The following is a 22,833-nucleotide window of genomic DNA, read 5'->3' as shown; positions in this document are numbered from 1 at the left end:
GTTGTTTGCAAATGTTTCCTCCCATTAAGTTGGTTTTCTTCTTGTTTTGTTGGTGATTTATGTAGCTGTGCAGATTTTATTAGAAGTTCATTGTTTCTAATATTTTTGTGTGCGTGCGTATGTGTGGAGTGTTTAGGGTTTTTGATGTGAAGAATCATGTCCTCAATTAAAAGTGACACTTACACTTTTTCATTCCCAACTTGAAAGCATTTTACTTATTCTTCTTGCCAGATTGCTCCAGCTAGGACTTCCAGGACAATGTTGGATAACATGTTCTTAGTTTGATATTGTCCCATTCATTTATTTTTGCCTCTATTGGGGTGTCAAATTCATAAAATCTTCTCTAAGGCCAAGGTCCACAAGTTTAGGATGTATGTTCTCTTTTAAGTAATTTCTTATTTCAGATCTCTACTTAGGTCATTTATCAAATTTGAATGAATTGTTGTACATGGGAACAAATTGCACTTATTTCTTTCTTTTGCATGTGAGTTTATAATTTTCCCAGAACCATTTATTGAAGATACTTTCTTTTCTCTAATGTATGTTTTTGGCTTCTTTGTCAAAAGTTATTTGCCAATCCACATGTAGTTTTATTTCTGGGCTCTCGATTCTGTTCCATTGGTCTATGTGTCTGTGTTTCTGCCAGTTCCATGCTGTTTTGATTATCATTGCTCTGTGGTATAATTTGAAGTCAGGTAGTGTCATAGAGAGATGGTGACACTCTCATACTGAGAATAGCATAACTGCTGCTAGGCAGAACATTTTTCAACTCACACATGAATCTTGACAAATGTAGCTACTTATTAGTCTAGTGTCTCTTCATTGTCAACCCGCTGCCTGTTTTTCTTTGATGTTTACAGTTATCCAATTTATATTCCTTGACCCAGCAATGAATACTGGGGCTTACTTGAATATGCTCGAATTTGAACCCAAGTATGAGATGCAAATTTCCATCAATCCAATGTTCTCTGTGATTCTCTGAATACCTTGGCAGAATGAATGTATTATATTTTGCTTTTTGGAGAAAATAAACAAATGGTAAGAGTCTCATACAGAAATGACAGGCTCTCATAGGAATTAATACAGAGGCTGTTTTCTGTAGACAAGTGGAGCTGCATACTATAAATGGTGATGAAACAGATTTTTCTGAGAGCCAATAGTAATTTTAAAGGCACCAAATGTACCATGAATGTCTTTCTACAAATCAATGTGATGTAATATGATTAAATGGACAGAGCAAGGCACACTATGCTTCAGTTTTTGAAAAATCATTTTATCCACACAAAACATCACAAGTAAACCTTTAAAGAAGAAAAGAAAGAAGGGGAGGGCAGGAGAGGCGAGGAGGGAAGGGGGGAGTTGAGAAGAGAAGAAAGAACCTTTTTTTTTTTTTTTTTTTTAATTATGATAGACAAGAGTATCACACAGCTGATGTTATAAAATTCCATCTTCTCACAACTTCTCAACTCAGGTGTCAATGCTTATTCCCAGATTTCTTCCATTATTAGCACAGAAGCAAATATTTACATTTGACATTTATTTCCTACAGATTTGGAGGGTTTAGAAAAGGTGTCTGCACAGCAAATGTTTCTAAAAGTTGAATGTGAGTTTGGACTGTATTTTTAAAAATATATATTTTATTGATTTTTTACAAAGAGGAAGAGAGAGGGATAGATAGTTAGAAACATCAATGAGAGAGAATCATCGATCAGCTGCCTCTTGTACACACCCCATTGGGGATGTGCCCGCAACCAACATACATGCCCTTGACCGGAATCAAATCTGAGACCCTTGAGTCCACAGGCTGATGCTCTATCCACTGAGCCAAACCAGTTTCTGCTGTATTTTTAAAAAATTAATATTAATGTACATCAGTAAATTCAATTCTTTTTTTTAATTTCAAGAATTTACATTTAGCTCAGTAGGCAATAATTATCAACATTCTATGCCGTTTTCTAGTGGCCTGGCTCATCTCCCATGTTTTTCTCGTCTTCTCTTGGTGGATAAAAAAAGGAAAGATGAAGAGGTTTCCTAGCCCTGGGTCTGTAATCATTACCAACTAGAGGTGGGCCTGAATTAAAATATTCTTACTTTAGACAACATCAGTTGCTAAGAGTCGGTCATAAATCAGATCCACTGAGGACTGTCAACATTTACATATTAACATGACAAAGCCCAAATGCTAGCAGACACAAGAATCATAAAAATTCAGTTGCTTATTACTGAACCAAGAGTTCATACCTGGGGAAGCAGACTCAAATCATGAATAAAACAGGACCAAATACAAACTGTTCCCAAGTAATTGGCCCAAAAACTCGTGAGTATTAATAATTTATCTTTAAGTATCAGGAGATAAGTGGGCCAGAGATGCAAAAATTATTAAGAGAGAGTGAACATCCCTATTGGGCATATGCCGATACATCTGACATCTCTTAACAACTTAAACTATGAGTATTTTCCCCTCAACTCATTTTTTTTTCAAATATAACCAATATAGCAGTCAAAAATAAAAGAATTATTGAAATAATCTAGCTTTGGTTAGATTGGGATAAAGCCAATTAGAAAAAAAAAAAGTTTTAAGAATAACTATGAAAATCTAATTTTCTGGGTGTACATTAAAATTCATGTGGAGAGCTGTTTTTTATTGTTATTGGTGGTGGTTTACTTTAGTTTGATTTGATTTGCCTTTTAAATATGTTTATGCCTTGGCTCAATACAAACAAATTTAATAGAATATCTGGAGGTTGGTCTTAAACATCAGTATCCATTTTCTAGGTGATTCAAACTCAGAGGTAAAGTTGAGAATAACTAGCCTAATTCTATCAGTCCTGGAAGTCAAGGTCAGCCTTTTAGGAATCGTTATTCTTATCAAAATTGAATCTTAGCTTTATTAAGAAGTAGGCAAATTTATCTTCAGAATTTCAAACTGTTCTTTCCGGGTCTTTCCCACTCATATTTAACATACTCTTTTCCACCAACTTGCTTCACAACCATGGAGCATATCCCTTTAAAATGTACCTTAAGGTCCCTCAAGTTCACAGAAAGATATAAATAGCTCACACTACATAAATGTATGCTGTCAGTAATAAAGATCAATTACCAGTGATAGTGAGAATAATTTATCTTTGCTTATATTTTACTAGAGGCCTGATGCACGAAATTCATACAAGGGATTCGGCCCTTGTAGCCTGGGCTGCCTTGGCCCTAGCCCTGGCTTTGTCTGGAAGGTTGTCAGGACAGTTTTCCAGACAGCTGTTGTGTTGTTCGGTCTAATTAGCATATTATCTCTTTATTATATAGGATAGTTTGCAATACATTTTTTTTTTTGCCATTACTTAATAATTTGCTCCTCACAAAGGTTCTGTGAAATAGTCATGCATGTATCATTGTCCACATTTTTCAGGTGGTGAAAGGAGTTTTAAAAAGATGAGCTTCAAGGGGGAGAGGACTTGTGTGCATGCATATAAGCCTAACCAGTGGCCATGAACAACAGGGGGGTGGGGGCATATGTGGGGAGGGGTTTGAGATGGGAATGGGGGGATGAGGACAATTATTTGATACCATAATCAATCAATCGATCAATAAATAATAAATAATAAATAAAAGAATAACTATGATTATGTTATTTATCAGCCACACAATGAGCATGCGCCATTGCCATTACTCAAACACCAAGTCTTCTGACTCTAAATTCATTGCTAACCACGCAGACCATGGTGTAAAGTTGGGACACCCTTTTTGTTCTGCGGGGGATATTTGGAAAAGTTTTTCAGTTCTTGAGACATCAGGTCCTAAAGACAGTCACTTGATTTGCTATATTTAACCAGCCCCGGTGATATGACGAGGGACACATAAGCTTCCTGATAATGTCCCCTTTCTCCATTCATGTAAGCTTATCATTTGTCAGAGTGAATTAAACTAGGGAAATTAAAAAAAACAAAAAACTAAAAAAAAAACACCACTTCACAGGAAATCAACATTTAAAATTCAAGACTAGAGCATAATTTGGACAAGTTAAGGATGTCAAGTGGTCTACTGATACTATATCTGTCACTCAATAGCTTTCTTAGGGTTTTCATCCAGCAGCAAAATAAAGTGTCGAAGCTTAGCCAAAATAGGACCGATAATCATACGGAGTGACAGCGCTTCCATGTCACTGGAGACAGTTCAGCGAGTTCTTGCAGAGGGCTCCTGGGAGATGCATATGGAACACTCAGTCTATGAATGAGGCATGTGTGCTCTCCGGGGAGAGCTGGCCAAAGTGCTAAAGTGCATGGATTTTAGATAAGTCAGCGTGAACATGTGGTGTTGTGTGAATAAAATGTGATAGTGCCTATCAGAATGAGCCCGTATCATATTCTTACTTGACACGTTAAGCATAGCTTTCAGTTCTGGGCATACCAATGTTTCAATTTTGTTCACAATTGTGTTTTTTCCCCCGAGACTTTAAAACCAAAGACTCTAACTTTCAGCATCAAGAAATACTTTTAAAAAGTATTATACACTTAGCTCATCTGTTTTGGCTCAGTGGCTAGAGCGTTGGCCTGCAGACTGAAAGATCCCGGGTTTGATCCCAGTCAAGGACACATGCCAGAGTTGCGGATCCCTGGTGAGGGGAAGGAGGGTGGGCGGGAGGCTGCCAATCAATGATTCTCTCTCATCATTGATGTTTCTCCCTCTCCTTCTCTGAAATGAAATATATATATACCTCCATACACTGAGTGGCCAGAGTATTATGATCTCTGAATACATAACAATCTGGCCGCCCACTGTATATCTTACCTAATAATAGAGAAACATGTAAATTGATTATACCTCCACTATGCCCACAGCCAATCAGAGTGAGTACAAAAATTAACCCAACAAAGATGGCAGTTAATTTGCATACGTACCTGGGTCCCGGGAACCTGCTTGGCACCCAGGTCACTCCCAGCTGGCCATTGGAGTGTGTGGGGGAGGGTGCTTGGAAGGGGCTGAGCAAGCAATTGGGGGGGAGGGGTTGCTCGCTTCCCAAGCCTAAAGCTTGGGGCAGAGGCTTTAGGCTTGGGAAGGGGCCGAGCCTGCGATCAAATGCAGCCCATCCAGAAGTCAGCACTGGGTTGCCCAGCTGCAGCCTGGCAACCCAGCACTGGCTTCCCAGGTGGCTGAGACCCAGGAAGTGAGTCAGGATCTGATCTGCAGCCTCAGTGGAAGCTGCTGACCAGTGTACTTACCTCTCTCTTTCTCTCCTTCTTTCTTTCTGATCTTCCCCAGCAACCAGGGTTTTCTTTTTCTTCCAGCCACCACAGGGGCTGCTGGTAAGCCCTGCCTCTTTGATCAGGCCCAGAGATAGGCCTAGAGATGCTGACTGGCATAGGAACTGACCAATCAAAACCAAAGATGGGTGCTGTGGGAAGCCAATGGATGCCTAGGAGGCGGAGCTTCTGACACTGTCATAGGAACCAACCAATCAGAACCAAATTGACCATCAGAGGAGGGCAGTTGGGGGTGACATCAGGCCTGCAGGAGAGAGCAGTTAGGGGTGATCAGGCTGGCAGGCAGAGGCAGTTAGGGGCAATTAAGCAGGCAGACAGGTGAGCACTTAGGAGCCAGTGGTCCCAGATTGTGAGAGGAATCAGGCCTAAAATGGCAGTCAGACATCCTACAAGGGGCCCCCAATTTGAGAGGATGTAGGCTGAGTTGAGGGAACCATCCTCTATACACAAATTTCTTGCACTGGGCCTCTAGTCCTATATAATAAAAGGCTAATATGCAAATTGTCCCCTCAACCAGGAGTTCAACCAGCAGGCAGGCTGGCCAACCGCCCATGTCCCCTCCCCCTGGTCAGACTGGCCAGACCCCACCCATGCACAAATTCATGCACTGGGCCTCTAATATAGTACATTTGTTCACATTTATTGAACTGAATAAATGGGGTAATATCTATGTTTTTGTTTGTTTGTTGGCACCTTATTTTAAACCTCTAATGGATATCAATATAATTACTTGCTATATTATTCATGGATCATTTTAAGGTATCTTGGATTGGGTTCCCCAGGAATCAGGATCTATGATAAAGTAGCAGTGCTTTATTAGGAAATGAGATACACTAAGTAGAAATGAGAAGTGAAAAGAGGGAAGAAGAGAGGACCAATCCAAAGATGCCTCCCGAGCTGACTGTTGCTACAGTGCAGGTGGCTGCTCACTCCCACAGACCTCTTGAAGAACTTTGTGAAGCACATGTAAGGGCTTTCTCTAGAGCACATGTGTCAAACACAAGGCCCGCGGGCCAAATCCGTCCCGCCAGGCCTTGCAATGTGGCCCGCACCGCGCTGTCATCACTGCACTCCGCTGCGTTTCCATCACAATGACAGTTTATGACTGTTCAGTAAACCATTCGGCCCGCGATTTAGGCTGGATTTTAGATTTTGGCCCCTTCTCTGATTGAGTTCGACACCCCTACTCTAGAGTAAGGAAGGAGGAAACTTCTATCCGTGGGCTCCTGTTTCCCTTCCGTCAAAGGTCTGTTTTTCAGAGCACATCCAGATCCCACTTGAGTGAGTGTTCAGAGATTACCTCACTCCAGCAGCTATATCAACAGCGGCCTTCAAGGAGGGTCGTAAATGCTGTCAAGAAATGCAGGCATGAAAGTGGTTTGAGCCAAGCAGAGCTGGTTGTTCCTGTGGCTCCAATAAGGAAGAATAGGATGTGGTACCTAAGAGGTGTCTGATGTGTGAGGATCCCACGATTAATGAGTAAGCTGGATTCCATAAGTGTACTCATAATCTGTTATAGGAATCAATGCTTAATTCTTCACATGAACTATCTAAAGCTCTAGATCCATCTCTTTCTATAAACATTTATGAAGAAAATCTCCAGATAATCCATCGAGACCCATTTTACCCATATGGATAAAAATATTAAACTTTTTCCCCAATGAAAATTGTGTCCAACTGCATCAGCTAAACATGCTGTTTGTCATTCAGCAGCTCTTGGACAATGAGTCAGGGTCAAACCAGGCTTACCTCCAAGATCTCTGTTCTGTTCCATGGGTCTCTATGCCTGTTCTTGTGCCAATGTGAGGCTCTTTTGATTTTGTGGCTTTGTAGTATAGTTGGACATCCAGTATTGTGGTCCCTCCAACTTTGTTTTTCTTTCTCAAGATTGCTTCCACTCTTCAGGGTCTTTTTTTTAATTCCATATACATTCAGGGAATATTTGTTCTAGAGCCATGGAATATGCCATATTATTTTTTTTTTAAATAGGAGTTGCATTGAATATATAGATCGTTTTTGGTAATATGGACATTTTAATGAGGTTAATTGTTCTAATGCATGAGCATGGTACATGCTTCATTTGTTTCTCTTTTCAATGACATGTAGTTTTCTGAGAACAGGCCTTGTATCTGCTTGGTTAAGTTCATGTTAAGGTATCTTACTCTTTTGGATCCAATGATACATGAATTATTTATTTTTATTTTTTTAGTTTTTCTGTCTGAGAATTCATTATCTTATATAATAAAAGACTAATATGCAAATCGGCCAAACAGAAGAATGACAGGTTGCTATGACATGCACTGACCACCAGGGGGTCAGTGCACTCTCACAGGGGCCGTGTTGCTCAGCCAGAAGCCAGATTCACAGCTAGCAAGCACAGCAGTGGTGGTGGGAGCCTCTCCTGCCTCTTTGGCAATGCTAAGGATGTCCAACTGCCTGCTTAGGTGGACCTAAGCAGGCAGTTGATCATCCCCTGAGGATTCCCAGACTGCAAGGGTGCAGGCTGGGCTGAGGGACCCCCTCTCCCCCCGAGTGCATGAATTTCATGCACCAGGCCTCTAGTTAGAGTATAACTATGCCATCAATTTCTAGATGTTGTTTCTGTATCTTGCTACTTTGGCAAATTCATTTATTAAACCTACCCTGTTTCCCCGAAAATAAGACAGTGTCTTATATTAATTTTTGCTCCCAAAGATGCGCTAGGTCTTATTTTCAGGGGATGTCTTATTTTTCCATGAAGAAGAATACGGTACACTTTTATTGTTAAATGAAAATAAAGGAAATTTATTACCTGAATACGGTACGGTAGTACGGTAGTTGTCAACACAAACCAGACAAACTGTGAATCCTACAGGATCAAGAATTTACTCATTTATTCAATGACAATCATGTCATCATCTTCTGGAACATCATCATAACAATCCAATTCCTGAATTTCCTGGTGAATTTCTTGTGACTCCATTTCTTTCGAAATCAGTGGACCAAATCTCTCATGTTTAGCCTGGGGGGGGGGGCCTTATTTTCGGGGGGATGCCTTATATTTCACTCAGAAGGAAACCTGTAAGTAGGTCTTATTTTCGGAGGATGTCTTATTTTCAGGGAAACGTGGTATTAGTGTTTTGGTTGAGTCTTTAGGTTTTTCTATGTACGATAATGACAAATTTACTTCCTCCTTTCCAATTTTGATATCTTTATTTTCTTCTTGTCTGATCACTGTGGCTAGGACTTCTAGTTCTATGTTGAATAATAGTGGTGAAAGTGGACCTCCCTGTCTTGTCCCCAATATTAAGGGAAACATTTTTAGTTTTTTCCACTGAGCATGATGGCAGTGTCCCATGGCCCTGGCTGGGGGCACTGGGTCTCAGCCACTGCCCACAGTCTCCTCCTGAGACTGCACATCCTTCAATATGGCCCGCTTTCCCATCCCCAGTGGCTAAATGCTCTGCTGAGCAGTGAGTACTGGCTGCCTCTGACTCTCGTGCCAGGAGAGCCAGAACCACCCATCCCAAGTCCCTGCACCGACAGACACCCACCCCCACTCACAGGCAGGCATGCTCTCCTTCCCATATGCTCACCCACCCCGCTCACCTATCCATACTCTCACCCTCAGTCTGACCTGCCCTCCACCATGGTGGAATCCCCTCACTCAATTCTTCTGACAAATCATTCTCTACCAGATTATTCTGTTCTACTTTTTTTTTTAAAATTATAAAACCTTGAATGCCTATAATATTATCTGATTGCAAACAAAATTATTTCTTGTCATATCTCATATATACAGCATGCACATGCATAAATTATCAGTGCCCCATTAGTTGTGGGGGGAAAAAAGTTTTCGTAGACAGATAAAGTGCTCAACATTCTCTAGCACAGAAAGACTGCTGCCATCGCGTACCTTCAAACAGCCCTACCCTCTCTCTTTCCCAGCCCTCTCCGTGTTATTTGTATACCCCTAGTTAAGTAAGTAATGGATTTGGAGAACTGTGATTAAGAGTGTTTGACCTATGCTCATACTGCAGGCTATAACTGCAGATTAGGTAAATATTGTGACAAGTAGATTACTGAAATGCCATTTTTTTTAATTTTCTAATAAACATTACTACTACTACTATGCTTGACAAGTCAGCAATGAGGGGTTGACAAAATATGCCAGGAGATGGGAATTCAAGACATTTTCCAAAACCACCTCTCAGCCATGTAGTTTGAGGCATTCCACCGCGTGCTTCCACGAATGAAAATGCAGACCTTGCTTGCTCTCTCCCTTAGGATTTCCTTCACGTGGCCTTTCTCGTCTGGAATGTCTTCCTTGTTCACCTCTGTTCATTTAAACTTGACCTTTTCTCTAAGGCTCAGCTGGAACAGCACCCCCACTAATAGAGCCTTCATCAATCTTTTATTGCTGGGACTATTTAAAGCAATTACAGGATATACAGTGTAGCCTGTGTATTTTGTTATGTGTTTTTCAGCACTGTGTAATAAAGTTTTTTCCCCCCTCAACCAAAGAGCGAATGGTGTCCTTCACAGCCCCAACTGTGCTATGTATTTTCCCAGTAATTCATCTTTGATTGTTTATATATTCTAGTGACAAGCATCTAATCACATTACTTTTTCTGTTATTTAAATTCATTTCTTATTTTATTCATAGATAAAAATTGTCTGAGCCAAAATTCTATTAACTAAATATGTGAGATATATATACATATACATATATATACATATACATATATATATATATATATATATATAGAGAGAGAGAGAGAGAGAGAGAGAGAGAGAGATTCTTTATGTGTATACTTTATCTATTATCTACTCAATACTTCTTATTTATCTATTATCTACTGAATATTTCTTATTCATTTTGATCAAAACAACATAATTTTGTAGAGAATTGGTCATTTTTAACTCAAAGGTTTTAACACAGAGTCTTATTTTTAGAGTGATGGCCTACACAAATAAATAGGCCCTTAACAATAATTCTGACTCCTTTAAAAACAATGAAAAACCTTCCTAACGTTGTGTCCATAAGAGATTCTAATGAATGACTTTTTTTTTCTTCTGCTTAAAAAAATACAGGAAAAATAAGTTTTGGCTAAAACATCATACAACTAGTTTATTGGCATTTTTCTTTTGTTAACAAGCTGTTGGCATCGTGTATATAATGTTAATGTCTTCTTGGTGCCAAAATATTTACCATAACAGTAAGCTGACATATGGGGAGGAACCCACTTGATTTCTTCCATATACTTAATGCTAAACAACTGCCTTGACTTCGTTTTTAAAATGGAAACAGCCACATTAACCGTTACTGTGGAGGATTATATCCCAGTCCCTCAAGTGTAGACTAACCAATGATGGAGAAAAATGTGAATAGATATATAAAACATATAGATATATATAAGTCCTCTGTAAAATAGATAGGCAGAGTCCTCTATAAAGCCCCCTGAGGACCCTTGGCTTAAAGAAAATGGGTTTCCCGCTCTCGGGTCCAGGAGCAGCCTGCTGAGTAGGCTAGGGAAACGCCGTGCTTTATTGATGCCAAACAGAAATTGTCTCAAGCAGCGTCCACCTTTACCAATAAAAGCTCACCGGAAAACTGTTGTGATACTGAAAGCATGGGGGACTGGCCAGGGGAGGAAACAGACCACTTTTTAAAAAAGATATTTTTAAAAATATATATATTTTGTTCATTTTTCACAGGGAGAAAGGGAGAAGGATAGAGAGTTAGAAACATCGATGAGAGAGAATCATCGATCACCTGCCTCCTGCAAACTCCCTACTGGGTATGTGCCTGCAACCAAAATACATGTCTGCAACCAAGGCACATGCCCTTGACAGGAATCAAACCTGATCTGCAGGCCAATGCTTTATCCACTGAGCCAAGCTGGTCATACCACTTTTTGATCAGAAAAAAAAAAAAAAAAAAAATCCACTGTTTTCCATCTTTCCTTTACTTACTGGCACGGGAAATAGCATTCATCTAATCATCATTAAGTCTGCCCTGCTATATTCTAACACCATCATTGTTCCTGGAGTTTTAGAAGGACTTGGATTCTGACATATTCTGCTGAGGGGTAAAAGCATGAAATGATAAACTCTAAGACCTACTTTCCAGAAAAGGTCCTGAGGGAAGAGCAGTATCTGTCCCTGAAGGGAAGGAAATTTGGAGCCAGAGGCTGGGTTAAAGCCGCAGTCTCCTCACCAGCCAGTTCTGCTTTGCCATGAACCAGCGATGCCACTTTGCCCTGACTGCTCTGACTGCCTGGATCTCACCCTCTCACCTGTAAAAGCGATGAATAATACCGTACCTGCTTAAGAAAATACCCACATGACCTGTCTGTGGTGACATTAAATAACGTAAGAGATAGAAGTACTCTTTGTAACCCAAAAAATAAAAGACTGTCAGCCCAAGTCACTGATTTTTCTGTCATTGTCATTAATATTATCAGACAGCAAATGGCCCTTTCACCTAGAGCAGTGGTCGGCAAACTCATTAGTCAACAGAGCCAAATGTCAACAGGACAACGATTGAAATTTCTTTTGAGAGACACATTGTTTAAACTTAAACTTCTTCTAATGCCACTTCTTCAAAATAGACTCGCCCAGGCCGTGGTATTTTGTGGAAGAGCCACACTCAAGGGGCCAAAGAGCCGCATGTGGTTCTTGAACCGCAGTTTGTGGACTGCGACTCCATCCGCGTCCCCTAAAAAAAAAAAAAGGTTTATTGGTTTATTCTCCCTGGCTGGTTTGGCTCAGTGGATAGAGTGCCGGCCTGCAGACTGAAGGGTCCCAGGTTTGATTCTAGTCAAGGGCAAGTGCCCGGGTTGCAGGCTCAGAAATACCATATATCCTATTCTAAACATATACATTTAGAGCATTTTGAACTTCAAAATATAGCATACCACCTAGGGAATCTTTCCAAATGAACTAATTATAGAACATATATTATGGGTTAAGAACTATGATATGTTATTTATAGATATTATCAAATTTGATCCTCACAACACAGACCCCAAGAAAATGAAGCCCAGAAAATGAGAAGATTTAGCAATGGCAGATTTTAAAGTCCATAGTTACCTCAGAAACCAAGAAAGAAGGCTTTCAAAAAATGGATTTGATTACTCAGGTCAAGTGCAATATAAAAATAAAGCTAGAATTGGGGCGGGAAGGGTGGTGGTGGGGGAACAGATTTGGCCATTGCAATACCATGGTGACTTTAGAGGGTGCAGCTCCACTAGTTCCATGGAACCTGTTTGTGGTGGTTAAGTGGAAAGTTAGAAGTATGGACATGAGAAGAGCCGGTCTCATCCTGCCTTTCACGTGGCTTTTCTTCATTTGCTTCCATATCATATAATCATAGCTGCACATATTCAATATCCCTACCTTTGAGATTTTAATCAGAACATTAATTACATTTAGACTTTGAGTCTTTGCTGTCTGGTTACCTTAGCCATATCAGGTCACCCATTTAGTTCACAGGCATCTTCATGCTCTAAAAAGAACAGACGATCCTGTCAAGATTCCAAGTCACATTGACTTGCAACAGACAGAAATCCTTTACGAGGGAAAACAGTGGGAAAAAGCTGTGTGGTGACCAGGGAAAGAGGACAGATTTGATGAAGCTTTCTGAGGAATTCCTTCCTTTCCCCATGGCACCTGTCTGGCCACAGTCACTCACAGCCAGACGGGTGTCTACACTTCCATGAGCTGACTTTCTGGCCAGCCTTGTAGCAGTCCTGCTGCAGAAGCTGCTCTCCTTCTAGATTTCAACATGGAATTTTTGTGCAGTTGTGCTGGTTTCTCTTTGGTGGTATAAACCAGTCGAGAAGACACATATGGCTGGTAATATACACCGAAAAAAATAAACACTTTCATTGAATTATATGTGGGTGAGTTATTAAATGAAGGGCATTGTCTATATTACATCTGTCATAACGAAAAACTTCCAACTTGAATGGACCTAATCCATTCATTGTTTTATGAGCATCCTGGCCTCCAGAGAGAATCACGAACCCAAATAATGTCTCTGAGTGATCGGTCTTATGTTCTCTTCACGGGGATGGCCAAAAATATTTGTAAAATTTGTATGCATCATGACGGCTCTTCTTTGGCCAAACATAAAAAAAAAAAAAAAAAAAAAAACCAAAACATTTAAAGGAGAGTTTCCTGAGACTATTTGGAAATGTTTCTGTCCAGCTGCAAACATTATAACAGGCATGATGGTGAATACTAGCTTCGAGGGGAGAGCTGCAGGAAGCCTTTACTTCCTTTACTAGTTCTCATCCCATCTCCAGGTCCATCCATGCTGTTGCAAAAGATAAGACTTCTTTATGGCCGCATAGTATTCCACTGTGTGAATGCACCACAGCTTCTATTGTATATTCATTCATCTACCGATGGGTGTTTGAGCTGTTTCCATATCCTCGTTATTGCAAATAATGCTGATATGGACATACGGGTGCTACATTATTTCAAATTGGTGTTTGGGATTTTTAAGATATATTCTCAGAAGTGGGGTTGCTGGGTCAAGAGGCAGTTCCATTTCTAATTTTTTTTTTATAAGACTGCCTAATGTTTTTTACAGTGTCTGCACCAGTCTACATTCTCACCAACAGTGCACAAAGGTTCCTTTTTCTCCACCTTAAAAAAATTATTTATTGAGCTAATCAGATTATTGAACTATACTTGAATTCCTCTCTTTAAAATACTTAGCAACACTATAGACATCAGGCTCTTTGCACAGAAGGCTGTGCGATGCCAGTATCAAAGTTGACATGCAGGATTAGGTTAAATATTAAAATGTGTCTCTTTGTGGACAACATGTGCTGTTTGACTCATCCATTAAATTAAAAAAAATAAAACTACTTAGATCATTCCATTTAAGTATATTATTTGATGGCAAACCATTTTCACTGAAAGAGAAATAGTGACATCTACTGGAACAACCTGGTTTTATCCTAAAGTCTAGTCATTAACAGTTCCTCTCAAAATAAATGTTTAAGATACACATGCTCTACCTGGAGGAAATGAAAATGTACCTTTATGGTGCTATATATCATGCTGTTGCTTTATGGTGCCAATATCAGTAATTAATTCCCTTCCTAAAATAAAAACATGTAAATTCTTCAGTAAATTCCGAGAGCAAAAACAAACAACAAACAAACAAACAAAACACACATCTTAAAACATTGAGTTTTCCATTTTTCTAACCATTTGAACAATGCAATATGAGTGTGGCAAGCACTGTGCTCTGTACAAAGGTATGAAAACATATGGATTTTGATCTGTATATTTTTAGATGGCAAGATCAGTAGAAAATTGAGGGAGAAAAAATGCATAATGGCCTTTATGTAGAATGTGGGGTTAGGCAAGATTACCTGTAGAAGATCCTTAGAAATGGGATTTAGAAAAGAGGTTAACAATATGGTGATGGTTTAAAATACTGAAAAAGAGCTGAAACTGGTTTGGCTCAGTGGTAGAGCATCGGTCTGCAGACTGACAGGTCCCGGGTTCGATTCCGGTCAAGGGCATGTACGTTGGCTGCGGGCACATCCCCAGTGGGGGATGTGCAGGAGGCGGCTGGACGATGTTTCTCTTTCACCGACGTTTCTGGCTCTCTATCTCTCTCCCTTCCTCTCTGTAAAAAATCAATAAAATATATATTTAAAAAATAAAATACTGAAAAACAGAAATAGCAAAATTACTGAGCCCAGGGAAGTGAAAGCATTGACTGACAGCTCTAGAGGCTAGGAATTTTCAAGGACATAAATCGGATCACCCTCCAGCACCTCATTTGTTTACCAAACCATCTGGTGGTCTGTGACATGCACCACAGTTGGGATCCAGGATCTCAGGAACACACATACTGGTAGTAGATACTGTTCCATTTTAACTTAGACTGCAAGGAATTTTTCTAAGCTTTATTACATCCAGTTTCATACTACCCTGTCTCTCCCTCACATTGGCATTAACCTAGAGGGGTTGCCCTGGGAAGATGCACAATGAGTCCCCCTCACAGTTCCTCTGGGACTTGGATTAAAGAACACTGCCGGAAGCCAGTTCCAGCATGTCATAATTGCAAGAGTTTCATCAAAAGGTTGATAGAACTTGGGGACTCAACAAGGGCTGAGTCACATATGTTATTGCCTGTTGGAAATGGCTAAAGGCATTTCTCCAAACCTGAAAGGGATGTATTAAATTGTTTGCTGTCAGACAGCTCAGGGCATCTTCATCTACATGTTATTGTCTCCTACTGGCCAAACACCTGAACAGCCATAGGCTATTCTGACAATGGACTCTGTATGAAGCCCTACCCTTTGAAGTGTATATCTCCATCTTGCCTTGGGACAAATTGTGTTAATAAAAAGCAAGGGGTCCTGAGACAAGAAGAACTTGGTTTCTTTAGCCAGGCTCCTCTGACCCTCAATGCCTTTCAAAATTATCGTTCGTCTCTGGACTCTTAAGTTACACACAGCCTTTCTCCAGATTGCTGAACCATTCTTTATATATATATATATAAATTAATTTTTTACAGAGCGGAAGATAGAGGGATAATTAGAAACATCGATGAGAGAGAATCACTGATCAGCTGCCTCTTGCACACCCCCTACTGGGGATTTGCCCACAGCCAAGGTACATGCCCTTGACCGGAATCGTAGGCCGATGCTCTATCCACTGAGCCAAACCGGTTTCGTTAATGGTGAAACAAGAACCCTAGCACATTGCTGCATGAATTACCTTTAGAACAATTTCTTACTTCCTTTTTTTGGATTATGAGATAAAGTCCAAATACATATTTTCTTTTTAAAATTCTTATTGAATTGATGTTGGTGACATTGATTAATAAAATAATATAGGTTTCAGGTATACAGTTCTAGAATACATCACCTGCATATTGTGTTGTGTTCACCACTCCAAGGCAAGTTTCCTTCCATCACTATTTATACCCCCTTTATCCCTCCTACCTCCCCCCTCTCTCTAGTAATTACCATATAGTTGACTGTGTCCGAGTTAAGAGGCTGGGTGAAAAAGGTGAAGGGATTAAACACACAGCAACCATATTTTCTTAATTTGGGGCTCTCCTGAATATTTAATGCCATTAAATTCATTACCCAAAGAAAGAGACTCACAAAGTAGATAAAAAATGTACTACAGTAAGCACATTTCAGAAAAATGAAACCTGAAGGCATGAATTCACACATCTGGCAGTGATTCATAATTGAATATTATTTTTCTCTCCAGTTATGACGGTTTGCATCAGCCTGAAGCCTCGAACTGAAAGCAGCTGAGCGATACTGCTGAAACCTTCCCTTTATCCCAGCTCCATCTGTGCACAATACAATATTTAACTAGAATCCACTCTGGTAGCATCACACAAGCAATTTCAAAAAAGGCACTGAAAGAAAACGATTACCTGGGGCCTCGGGCCAGCAGGGAAATCTCTCCCTCCCTGCGTGTGTTTCTAAGGGACGTCCGTGAGGAAGAACCTGGAGGGCGGGACTATTTCCTTGCATTGGTATCAGTCAGAGACAGCATGCATTTGTAAACTAAGAAGGAGCTGACATGTTCCCTGATGAGAGATATTCAACACAAACTTCCAGTCTTGGGAAGTTCACTCAGGAATATATGAATAATACAAGTAAGCTTCCAATATTTTCTGATTCCGACCAACTCATGTTTGCCAAAAGCTACGGGTGAATTTTACTTGGTCCTTTGCCAGATGACATGATTACACACCTAGTTCTGGTCACATAAGAGGAGCCTCCTAGATCTATTATGGAGCCACAACGCTCTGTGACTGATGTACAAGGCCAAATAGAACTGGGGATGAACACCTATGTGCCCGAGAATGAGAGATCAGGGGCTTTCTTCGTAAAGCAGACTGAAGAAAGGCTCTGTGACTGTGACTCCAAATTTCAGCGTGTAAAGTTAAACACTGGAGGGGTGTTTGAAAGCCCCTAGTCCTCAAGCCATCCCAAAGAAGTGTTGATCCACTAAGGCCTGCATTGGGTGCTTGAATCTGCATATTTCGCAAATACACCAGGTGACTGTGGTGCAGTTTATTATCCGGATCACATTGTTACTATGATTTAGGAGAAAGCTGTATCACAATCTGGTTGGTTTTCATTGATAAAGCCCCTACTATGTTAAGTGAGATCTTGACTATGTGTATTTTTATTAGCAGTGTGGAGAAGGGCAAGTAAAAAAATAAAAAGGCATACACAAGATAAAAATGACATGTCAGTCACGTTGTTTCGGCAGTGACACTGCTATTCTCAAATAGGCCTCTGGGGCTTGTCAATTACTCTGCTGGTTGGTGGGTTTATAGATACTGTATTTTCCGGCGTATAAGACGACCCCCTAGTTTTACAGTTAAAACATAGGTTTAGGCCTATATTCACTGTATAAGACTACTCCCCACTTCAAAGAACTTACTTTGCCGTCAAGATCTGCAGGTAATTTTTGTGCAATTTTGGTCTTTTGCCCCGATTTTCGGTTGACTTTTTTTCGTTTCAAAAGTCATCTTATATGCCGGAAAATACAGTAATCACATACCCAAGCTCTCTACAACAAAAGTAAAACATACATAAATAGCTAGACAGCGATAAGTGTATTATGTTACACTAGAGGCCCAGTGTGCGAATTCGTGCACAGATGGAGTCCTTCTGGGTGGCCTGCAGAGATCAGGCTGAAACCTACAGTCCAGTGCCACAGGCAACTCCTTCCTGCCACTCGCACTCATCCCAGTCCCACCGTGCCTGCCTCAGGATCGTGCCCAATCAGTCCCGATAGGGAGAGGCTCACACTTCTGTGGCAGCGCTCTCACCAGCCATGAGTCCTGCATCTGGCACTCTCCCTGCGGGATCGGGCTGAAACTAGCTCTCCAACATCTCCCAAGGGATCCCAGATTGTGAGAGGGCACAGGCCAGACTGAAGGATCCCACTGGTGCACAATCAAGCTGGAGAAGTACTGGGAGGGCTCCAGGGCATGTCTAGCCCATCTCTCTCAGTCCCAATCGGCTGGACCCCAGCAGCAAGCTAACCTACCAGTCGGAGCATTTTCCCCCTGGTGGTCAGTGCACATCATAGCAACTGGTTCGCCAGTTGATTATCTTCCCCCTGGTGGTCAGTGCATGTCATAGCGAGTGATTGAGCAGCCTTAGCATATCATTAGCATATTACATTTTGATTGGTTGTTTGGTTGTTCTGCCGTTTGGTCTATGTGCATATTACCCTTTCATTATATAAGATTGACTGTGTCTCTGAAATAAGGAAGTCTCAAACTACTGTAATCTTACATCAGAACAGCACAAAGCTGTAAATACTTATCACTGGTATTTTCTCATCTGAAAATCATATTAGTGAAAAAATATAAAATGTGCAACTTGCACATTCTAGGGCTCCAATAAAAATTAAGCTGAAAACAGGTTTTTTTATGCGATGGGGATATGGAAATTAGGGGTATCATGTCTTATGATCTCCTAATCATTTCCAATATTCACAGCAAAAGAGATTCACCTAAAGAACTTGGTCCCATTGGGGTACCGATCATCTTGACAACAATAATCTGGAAGACCACCGTGCATGGAAAGGTATGGAGAACAATGATTGCTAGTGTGTCATTTGTTTTTGTTTGACTTACCGGTATTTGCTGTGAATTGCATATCACATCAAATAAAATAGGTATTTAATTGTGTGTGCTTTTTGTAAGGGAAAAATGGCAATTCACTATGTTGTTTTTGTATATTACTTACAGAAGATCCTGGATTTTTACAAACGGTTTGCAAATGTTCTAAGTCTCTGATGACAAGGTGTTTCTCAGTTTTACAAATTAACTGACAACAAAAGAGAAATAAAATAACAACAACAAAAAATACCAGAAGAAAGGAAATACATTCATGCTTACCTTTCAGTATACCAAAACTAAATACAACCACATTTTATAAAATAACTATAAAATAACCTATTCAGTCAATTTGCTTACTAACAAAAATCAGAAAAAAAAGTGCTAGCAAATCCTGACCAGGGACTGTGTAGTTAACAAGTCACATTGCACGGATAGTAGCAGAGGTCTTCTGTAGGGTCTGGACCACGAAACAGGTTGTGCAAACGCTAGCGTGTGTTCTCCGCAGGGCAGTTGCTAAAGCAACAGCTGTGCTGCAGCAAAGGGGGCTTCAGACTTCACTCTGCTCACTGAGCTTGCTCAGATTCTGAAATTGAAAAGGAAGCAGTAAGCACATGCTGCTGACCAGTTTAAAAAACAAACAAACAAACAAACAAAAAACAGTTGGAATGGAAGCAAGCTGTCCAGCCAAGCCACGAAAAGCCTCTGAGGCATCGGAGTCAGCAGTTTAAAGCTCCAAGGCCAGAACCAGAGTGCTGACTTTGAAACTGCCTCCATCACTTACAAATGTTAGAACTCTCTGGGCCTCTGTTTCTCCATTTAAAAAAAAAAAATTATTTCTTTATTTCTTTTGGGAGGACACCACGATAAAACAATTTTATTCTTTCTCACCACATCTCCCAGAGGGAGCATTTCTCTTTTGTTTTCCATTTTTATTGAATTTATTGGGATGACACTGGTTAGCAAAATTATACAGGTTTCAGGTGCACAGTTTCACTGCACATCATCTGTACACTGTATTGTGTGCTCACCACCCCAAGTCAAGTCTCCACCCATCACCATTTATCAGCCCTAATCCCTCCTCCACCACCCCACCACAATCACCACACTGCTACTATTGTTCCTATTGATAAGGTTTTTTTTCTCTTTATTTTCTTTTTTGATCAATCCCTTCACCCCCACCTGCCCAGTTTCCTCATTTCCAAAATAAAATAATAGGTTAAATAATAGTATCTTCCTTATAATTTCATAGCAAATTTAGTGAATTCATATGGCTGAAGTTCTTAACATATTCTTAGATCAATGAGTGTTAGGATGTTACCTCACACTAATAAAAGAGAAATATGCAAATTGACTGTACATCTGTGATGCTCACCACCCAATCAGGGGTGAGTATGCAAATTAATCCAATTAAGATGGTGGGCTAATTTGCATATGCATGCACAGAGCAACCAGGCAGGGTGGGACACCTGCTATGAGGAGGAGGGCGAAGGTAGAAGGAGCTACAGGAACAGCGGTGCTCCACTGGGAGCAAGGACTTCTAGGCTCTCAGGTAGCCAGGAGTGAAGCAAGGGGAAGGAAGGCCTAGTCTTGCATGAATCTTCATGCAACAGGCCTCTAGAAATAATAATAGTAGTAATGTTATTATTTTGTAAATGCATACAGCTCTGATAGAATATAATAGAAATGACTCTGGGAGGCACCAAATTCTAATCTAGGGATGAGAAAAGGCAACATGATTTTAAAATCAAGGAAAAATCACAGGAAATCAGAGCTCTAGGAACGGTCCTAAGACTAATCATAAAGCCCAGCATTTGGACAATTCAGTGTCAGTGCTGGGCTTTCTAGACACTATTTCCAAAATGGCAATATTTGTAGAGAGTCAAGGGCATCCGAGCAGAAAAAAACGCTATAATGCTATATTTAGAGTTTTTGTATTTGACAGAGGTAGAACCAAATTCCCAGAACAGTGGATCCTGCAAGAAAGAAGCATTTATTTTGCAAGCTAGCAGACTGCACTGAATAGGTGATCACCGAATCCTCTATGCCATGATACTGTTAGAAAAATCTAACTTATTAAATAACTAGAGGCCCGCTGCACAAAATTTGTGCACGGAGGAAGGGGGTGTCCCTCAGCCCAGCCTGCACCCTCTCCAATCTGGGACCCCTCAAGGGAAGTCCAACTGCCCGTGTAGGCCCAATCCCACCTAAACAGGCAGTCAGACATTCCTCTCACAATCCAGGACTGCTGGCTCCCAACTGCTTGCCTGCCTGCCTTATTTATTGCCCCTAACTGCTTCTGCCTGCCAGCATGATCATCCCCTCACCACTTCTCTGCCAGCCTAATTGATGCCTAACTGCTCCCCTGCCAGGCTGTTTGCCCCTAACTGCCCTGCCCTGCAGGCTTGATAACCCTCAATTGCCCTCCCTTGCAGGCCTGGTCCCTCCCAACTGCCCTGCCCTACTGGCCATCTTGTGGCAGCCATCTTGTGTCCACATGGGGGCAGCCATCTTTGACCACATGGGGACAGCCATCTTGTGTGTTGGAGTGACAGTCAACTTGCATATTACTCTTTTATTAGATAAGATGTTCATACCTGGTCCAGAAAAGGAATGGAAACATTTCTTTACTTGAGATGGAGGCCTCTGAGGAGGGTACATTTTAATGCAATGTTAGATGCCAGTGGAATAATAAGCTAATATTTAGAAATACAAAGCCCTTGATCTTACATTCTAATTTTTCTTATAACTGTAGCAGGCCGACTTACTTGTCTCATTTTATTCGCATGGATATCACTTATGGCAGCAGATACTGAATTAAAAAAAATTGGCTTCTCTGAATCTAGGTTTCCAAAGTACTTCATGGCTTTCACCAAGGAAGCTGCAAGAAAGCACAAGTGATGTAAAGTATATGTAGCAGCAGGGATCTTGTTCAGTTGTTCGAGGATCCATGTTAGCTAAGGACTTTCCCTTACCTGTGCAATGGGCTAATGACACATCCACACTCCTGCTCGTACAATCCCTGTAAGCCTGGAAGAATGAAAATAGGAAACGGCAATTACTGCAGGATAGCCAGCAAGAAGGGACTACAAGGGCTTCAGGAACAAGGACCATTTCCAGCAAAAAGAAGCCATTTTTATGATCTCAGACCACCAGAGGGCGGTATTGCTGCACAGTCGGGCATACCCTGGCAAACTTCTACAAGAGCCTGTCTTAGCAAAGAGGAATGCATCAGGGCAGTTTACCTTTAATGCAAATAAATTTGGCTGTTGACATTTTCCACTTCGTTTAATGAAAACTATTAAATAATTACCTTTTCTTCCCTCTACGAATTATATAAAATTGTTCTCAACCTTCTTTTATTCAAAGGTAAGGACCCGTTTATAAGTGATGAGAACAGCTGACTTTAATGTTTGTACAATTTGTGCATATTCATGGACTCTCAAAATCCCACCTCTGAATAGTAAGTTGAGAACCTCACTATACTTGAAAATAAGGCTGTTTGCCTTCCTTCCATTTTCAGGATACATCAACATAAGAGATCCTAAATGATGTGCTTGCCACACTGTAAGGTCTTGCTTCATTTAAGTCCAAGAAATGCTCCAATAGAAACAGGTGTTGAAGGCCCTGACCTTAAATTCACCCAGATCAAAATCATCCCAGGAGTGCAAGCAAATCTGACGTTTTAGTAACTGTAGGACGGATTTTGTTACGTAATAGTGACGTATCGTACATATAAAATAGCAAGCAGCAATTCTGAGATTATGCGTGATACATCCAAAAATATCCCTTATATTCCTGTACCAGCATCCAGGTCTGTGTTAGGAGAACTGCAGACTGGGAGATGTATTGCTCTGAGCATGAACACACAGACAAACAATGAAACAAATCATGAATACATGAGCCTTGGCCATGGAATTTATAGTTCCTGCTTTTAGAAGGTAAAATGATTAAGTC

General features: G+C 40.6%; 1 protein-coding gene across 1 annotated transcript in view; it reads right to left on the bottom strand.

Annotated features, from left to right (window-relative positions):
- Positions 1-18,920: 18,920 nt before the first annotated feature.
- SLC26A7 (solute carrier family 26 member 7) overlaps positions 18,921-22,833 on the bottom strand; it is a 41,876-nt gene continuing 37,963 nt past the window's right edge. The window contains exons 16-18 of the mRNA XM_036437573.2: positions 21,852-21,906; positions 21,645-21,757; positions 18,921-19,462 (exon numbers count right to left, since the gene is read on the bottom strand). Coding sequence (XP_036293466.1) covers positions 19,427-19,462; positions 21,645-21,757; positions 21,852-21,906 — 204 coding nt within the window. The 3' untranslated portion in view covers positions 18,921-19,426. The remainder of the gene's footprint in view (positions 19,463-21,644; positions 21,758-21,851; positions 21,907-22,833) is intronic.

Source organism: Pipistrellus kuhlii, unplaced genomic scaffold (genome assembly GCF_014108245.1).
Source record: "Pipistrellus kuhlii isolate mPipKuh1 unplaced genomic scaffold, mPipKuh1.p scaffold_m20_p_14, whole genome shotgun sequence".
Taxonomy (NCBI): domain Eukaryota; kingdom Metazoa; phylum Chordata; class Mammalia; order Chiroptera; family Vespertilionidae; genus Pipistrellus; species Pipistrellus kuhlii.
Note: the sequence above shows the minus strand (reverse complement) of the source record. Positions and strands in the feature narration are given on the sequence as shown.